Raw genomic sequence first — 6,717 nt, forward strand, 5'->3', positions numbered from 1 at the left:
TTCGTGTTGCAGGCAGGGCCATGATATCAAGACAGCAGGGCAGGACTCGCAGTGATGGATTCGAATTGGGCAAATTCAGTTTTAAGAAGGAAATAGGCAAGAACTAGTTTACCGATAGAGTGGTTAACGAATGGAATAGAATTAACAACCAAGCACTGAAACAATTGGTTGTTTTAAGAGGAGATTAAACAAGTTTATGGATGGAAATGAAAGGTGGTTAAGGGACACGAAACTGCCTAGTGTAGGCCCTATGGTCTCTTGCAGTCACCTTCATTCTCTTGTTCTTCTAAAAAAGAAATGTACAGCTGATTCCCTTGTGCTAAAATCTATCACTTCACTGTTTTTTTATTTCGTATTTTTTCAAATGTTCGTCCATTGTCTGAACGATCCTTTTCTGTCATACAGCTGGTCGCCTTGCAGAGTCCACGCCATTCTTCGTGCGTGTTCATTCAAGTCCACTGTCAGTGGTTGTTGAACAAATATTCGTGATATGCATGTCACAACTTTCATGATTCATTGGCGCATTACTCCTCTGGGTGAGAGGACGCTTTATGTACAGATCTCCTTTGCCAACTACAAAACATATGAATTATGATTGCTTCGCGCATCGCTCCTCTGCGGGAGAGAATGCCAGATATTTTTACACTACTAGAGCATATAAACAGTTTTCTTATCATCAAAGAAAGAAATAATGATTCATGAGGAAAAGACTCAGTGATTTGGTGTAAAAGAATGAGGAAGCCAAGGTGAATGTGGAACACAAACACATTAACTAGATCTGCGTCTTTGTATAGACCTCTGACTGGTCGACCTGAACAATCGCCAGGCAGCATCTCCTACGTTCGACCCGACGCGATCGTTTAGGGCAGCTTTTTCCAACCTTTTCCGACACCGGCCAATGTGTACCATTTGTTTGTATGTGCAGTCCAGAAATCCAAAAACGGCCTTAGGAAATCTGGATTGTCCAAAGAAACTAAGAGCAGTTGATAATGTCGAATGGTTTAAAACTAAAGAGGTTCAGAGAAGGCTTGTACGAAGACTTTGGATACTGGATTCACTTTGAATTGGCCAACAAACAGATGTAAGCATAACTTAAGTTAGAGCCTTTCTTTATTGTTTGAACACGTTGCAGTTATATTGGTATTTGTTCCATAATAGATTCACGCGCTTGAGGGAGCAATGTCCTGCGAGAAGGACATCGGATAGAATCATCTCCCCGTCGCCCGTCTTTAAAACCCGTCAACATCCTCATCTTCATCTGAAGGTGCAGCCCCGATGGGTTGATACTCTGTCCCCGAACTGGACCCCAGATCTAAGTAATTTTCTCTATTCACATAAGGAAACCCGACAACTAAAGATTCCTCTCCTCTTATCATTATCACCAGGTGATCCAGAAGCAGACCTACACTGGTGCAACACAGGCAACAGTCCACCGTTTCTTCCCAGAGCGATCTATTAGTTGTTTCAAGAACTGTTGCCCTGATGCTGCGTTTTTTTTTTTTTTTTCGTTTTTTTTTTAGTAAAAGCTCGAGGTAATTTGGTAAGATGGTGAGCTGGGCAAACTTTCTTATAGGGCTCTGGTGAAGGCTTGATGTATTGGAAAGTGCTATAGGCCTCTTAGTATTTTCCTGATGAGGGTAATAATTTCTTGATGAATTGCTATTGCATACTAAGATGGATTCTAATTAACTTTCTCAAGGAAGTCTTTGCTCTCAGGAGGAGTTTTCGTCACACTGGACTGAAGATTGTATATCAATTTTCTGAGTTTTGCTTCCATCTCATTAAAATGGTCACCGTTCTAGTAAATAAGTTAGACACACTTTCACAAAGTATGATGTTTCAATTACACCATGTTGTTTTAAAATGTAACCTATTTATTTCTATAAACCCTGGTATTCTCCTCTTGGGGTATTCTTCTTCGAGTATGTACAAGCAAAACATAGTACCATTCTTATCAAAACACGCGATATGTACACACCCAACAGTTTGTAACAGAGAAACGACAATTGGGAAACGACTTAGGTGTAAATAAATCACAAAGTCTGATTTACAAAGAAGGAAATAATACACTATGACTGAACACATGAGTTTGTAGACTCGCCCAACCCTGAATTCCCCGGCTCTGCGCCCGTTCGTGAGCGTCCCTCTGCGGGCTCCGAATACGACAACGAGCTTCTCATTCGCTCCTCAACCAGTGAAGGCATTGCTGGCCTATACCAGGGCAGGTTTTATCGTCGCATTAGGATAGACGAGGTCGAGAACTGTCCTGACGTCGTAGCCGAAGAGGTGAAAGTCAATCTCGTAGATGCGGTAGAGGTCTTTCAGCTGTTTGAGAGAGATCGTGGAGTAGTACTCCTTGAGGAGTTTGGTGGTACTGCCACGGCCTTTGTTGCTGTTTTCATTGAGGACCTTAAGAAAGAGAAGGAAAGTTTTGTTACGCTTTGACGTGAAGAGAACTTATACACAATTTCTAACAGTGATAATGATGATGATAATAATAATAGTAATAAGATAATGATAAGTAGTAATGATACAAAGGATTAAGGATTACAAAGGAGTGGCAAGCCAATAGGAGACCTTTTGGTCCATAACTAGGTCGGATGCGAAAAAATCATAATGATAAACGAAAATAATAATAATAAAGAATAAAAAATAAAATAGATAAAGTTATATGATAAACAGGTAAATAGTTAATAAATGGACAGATATATAATAATAATGATAAACAGACAAATAATACCAAACAAATAATATATAATGTCAGGCATTACAACATCTTGTTTAGGTGTTTATCTAAACAAATCTTAAAGCTTCGAACTGAACTACATTGTACTGCCTCTACAGGAAGTTTATTCCATTCATTAACTACGCGATTGGCGAAGCTGTTTCTACCCACTTACAAATTAAATAAATTTTCTGACAGTTTGAGACCATTACTTCTTGTCTAATTCTCATTCAGCGTGAAAATTTTGTCACTTTTGATGTTAATTTCCTTTAGAATCTTAAAGACCTGTATCAAGTCTGAGTCTACATACATATATCAAATAGCCCTTTGCCTTTTATAAGGGGGTGGTGGCTCATTCAAGGCACACCCACCCTTCACCCATCCAGCATTTTTTTTTTTTTTAATCTTATCCCTGTACCCCACCCACTTCTACTACACCTTCGTTCTGTTTCCCTCCGTGCTTCCTTTACTATGACCCCACCTCTTTGGTGCTATACCATCTCTAAGGATAGAAACGCCGGCATTTGCCGACAAAATACTAAAATCTCGTTTAGTACGGTCGCACTGTTTTTTCTTCATTTTGGCACGATTTTATTCGCCTTTGGATAGAAGAGGTTAAAGTGATACAAGAGAGCGCTTGGTCGACAAACTGGAACTGGAAGCTGCCCCCGTCTTTGAGAACGAAAGGCCATCTAATTTCGCGACCCCATTTCCGCGACCCTTAATTCGCGACCCCATTTCCGCGACCCCTTCTTCGCGACTCCATTTCCGCGACCCCTTCTTCGCGATTCCATTTCCGCGACCCCTTCTTCGCGACTCCAGTTTCGCAGTCGCGAAGTAGATTCGGATAAGTGGGTACTATAATAAAAGAAAATAGGTTTCTGGGTATACTTACCTCATTCTCAACCTTTCGTATGTCCTCGTGGAGGAAAAGGAGGATATCCTCGTTTTGTGTCTCGAATTTCGCGACAAGAGAGGAGTTGAGGGCGACGAATAGGTACTAGAGGACCTCAAAAGGTCCTGAGTATCCTTACCTGCATCTCGACTTTTCCCGCAAGTCCTGCATCTTCGAGAATGAAGGGAATGTCCTCGTTCCGCGTCTCCAGTTTCGCGATCGCGGAGTAGTTGACGACGCAAGGGGAGCAGTGACGGTAGTAGGGCATCCAGTGGGGGTCGTAGCGACTCTGGGGCGTCAGTAGGAGGTAGTTCACGAATTCTGCAAACGTCGGGGCGAATTTCATCTTCCCGTCCTTGTTTTTCATATCCTGCCGGAGGAGGAAGGTCTCGATAAGAAAAATTATAAAAAAAAAATCACAATCTGCTCTTTCAGAGAATAATCACCGTTTTTTTTCATCTGCGTGTGACCAGATTATTTTATTCACTAGAAGGACCATCTATGGACATGACGAGGTTTCGATCGATCTACACACTTGTCCTGAACCTCTCCCTCAGCTGAATGGAATCGTTAGAGGCGATTTATTTCGTCTCAGGCAACTAAGCTTAGGGAAGCGGAGTACCTGACATAGATCATCAAGGCTTTAAAGGGATTTGAGGATATTTCAATACTATATATCAACACAATAGTACATTCCAGTACCATCAATCCTCTTCGGGAGTTTAGGGACGGGAGGGTGACATTTTCAAGTGTTTAAGGGAACTGAGAAAATTTCAACACAAGGGGTCACCAAACTTTCTTTTTCACCAGAGCAGGCCGGATAAATAAGAGAATGACGAGCTTGGGTCGTACTTTTTTTTCAGTACACTATAGTGAACACACATCTAGATTCTAGAAAAATAATAACCAATAAGAAGATGGACATGTTTGGTGACTCCCTGCTATGTACAAACACAGTTCCACATCTCTCGTTACCCTCAGTCCCCTTCGGGAGAACCTCAGCATGATCGGCCCGAAGGTCTCCCTCTGCCAGGAGGCGTGGCTCATGTCCTCGATGCGATCTCGGTAGGCGGAGAGGAGTCGAGTGAAGGGGTGCCGGACCATCATGAAGGTGTAGTACGTCATCGACTCCAACAGGTCCCTCGACCTCTTCGGGGTCATGATTTTCCGGATCCTGAGGTCGTCGTCGTCGTCGTCGTCGTCGCAGTGGTGGTGGAGGGAAAGAGATATTCAGAGTCAAGGAGGGTGGTAGTGGAGGGAGATGGAAATTGATGCGTGTGCACGTGTGTGTGTGTGTGTGTGTGTGTGTGTGTGTGTGTGTGTGTGTGTGTGTGTGTGTGTGTGTGTGTGTGTGTGTGTGTGTGTGTGTGAGAGAGAGAGAGAGAGAGAGAGAGAGAGAGAGAGTATGTGTGTACAGGCCCGCGCATGAGCACACACATACACATGTGCACACACACACACATACACACACACACACACACACACACACACACACGTGCAAATACACACACGTGCACACAAACACACGAACACACACACACACACACACCTGCAAATACACACACGTGCACACAAACACACGTGCACACACACGTGCACACACACACACACACACACACACACACACACACACACACACACACACACACACACACACACACACACACACACACGTGCACATACACACGTGCAAACACACACACACACACACACGCTCGGGGGTGCGCGTGCGACTCGACGGCGCAATGGTAGTGTTCGAAATCGTTACTACAGCGGTCCGAGTTCGAATCCCACCCAGGGCTGAAATAATTTCAGTATCGCTGCGCTGTGAGTCGTTACTCCAACTCGTGGGTGGGGAGTTGGGTATGTGTGTGTGCGTGAAAGGTCACAGCATTGCCCATAGATCGGTCATACATGAACTCTGAGCTCTCATCCGAGAGGGTAATAGCTATCGATCGCGAGTCCAACACGTGATCCAAGACAATGGTGAATCACACACACGTGCACACGTACACACATGCATGCACGCACATACACACACACACACACACACGTGCACACGCACAAATGTGATGTGCACGCTCACACATACACACAAGTACACACACACACTCACGCGCGTGTGCACACAAACATGTGCACGCATATACACACAAGCAAACCCAGACAGAAAACACGTGTGATTTTTTTTTTCAGCAATATGGCCTTGGCACGCTGACTTGTGCTCTCCTCCCGCTTCCACCTCCACCACCCTCCACCCTCCACCCTCCACCCTCCACACTCCACCCTCCACCCGTCCCCCTCCCACCTCCGCCACCTTCCACTCATACACATACAAGCATAAAGAACACAATATTGGTTAATGCTGTACTATTACCTCCACACACACACACACACACACACACACACACACACACACACACACACACACACACACACACACACACACACACACACACACACACACATACATACACGCACACACACACACGCACGCACACACGTATGCACGCACACACACAGATGTGTGTGCACACAAATAAATTTCAAAACAAATGAAGGCAATGGCGTTTTTCATAAGTTTCTGATCAGGCAAGGTACAAGCGATTTTATTCATCTGAGGAGCGAAATCAACTGAAGTCTTTGCTCAACCGATTTTTTTTTTTTTCTTAAGTTGGGGTCTTCCCCTCAGACGAATCCATTCGCGTTGACCTGGTCAAAAACGAATGCATAAATAAACAAATAGATTAATACAATCTGAATGCACGTCACCATATTGAGAGAAACCCTTTCTCCCAATATTTTCGATTTTCAACCACCATCACCCTCACCACCACCAGAGAGACCACTCTCCTCCAACCACAATCTACCTTGAGGTCAGCGCCCAGGGATGGGTGGGTAGCCGTCATACTCACTCGAAGTAGTTCTTCTTCTCATCGAACTCAGTTCGGTTGAGGAGACGGGCGAACATGGCATTCCAGGAGGTAGATCCGGCCTTGTAGATCGAGCAGTAGAGGACACGGTGGGTCTGCCAAAGGGAAAAAAAGGACACTGAGAGGCTAAAGTACCGTAGAATGCCATGCAGCACTGTTGAGTG

At 44.3% G+C, this 6,717-nt stretch overlaps 1 protein-coding gene across 1 annotated transcript; it reads right to left on the minus strand.

Annotated features, from left to right (window-relative positions):
- Positions 1-1,644: 1,644 nt before the first annotated feature.
- LOC143040174 (carbohydrate sulfotransferase 11-like) lies at positions 1,645-6,648 on the minus strand (the record flags this gene model as incomplete). Its single annotated transcript, XM_076210840.1, is given in 4 exon segments — positions 1,645-2,409; positions 3,760-3,990; positions 4,596-4,794; positions 6,536-6,648. Coding segments are annotated over 4 exon segments (741 nt in total), but the record flags the coding sequence as incomplete, so codon positions are not given.
- Between the last annotated feature and the right edge of the window lie 69 nt (positions 6,649-6,717).

Source organism: Oratosquilla oratoria, chromosome 28 (genome assembly GCF_046742065.1).
Source record: "Oratosquilla oratoria isolate Oo_2021 chromosome 28, ASM4674206v1, whole genome shotgun sequence".
NCBI classification, from domain to species: Eukaryota; Metazoa; Arthropoda; class Malacostraca; order Stomatopoda; family Squillidae; genus Oratosquilla; species Oratosquilla oratoria.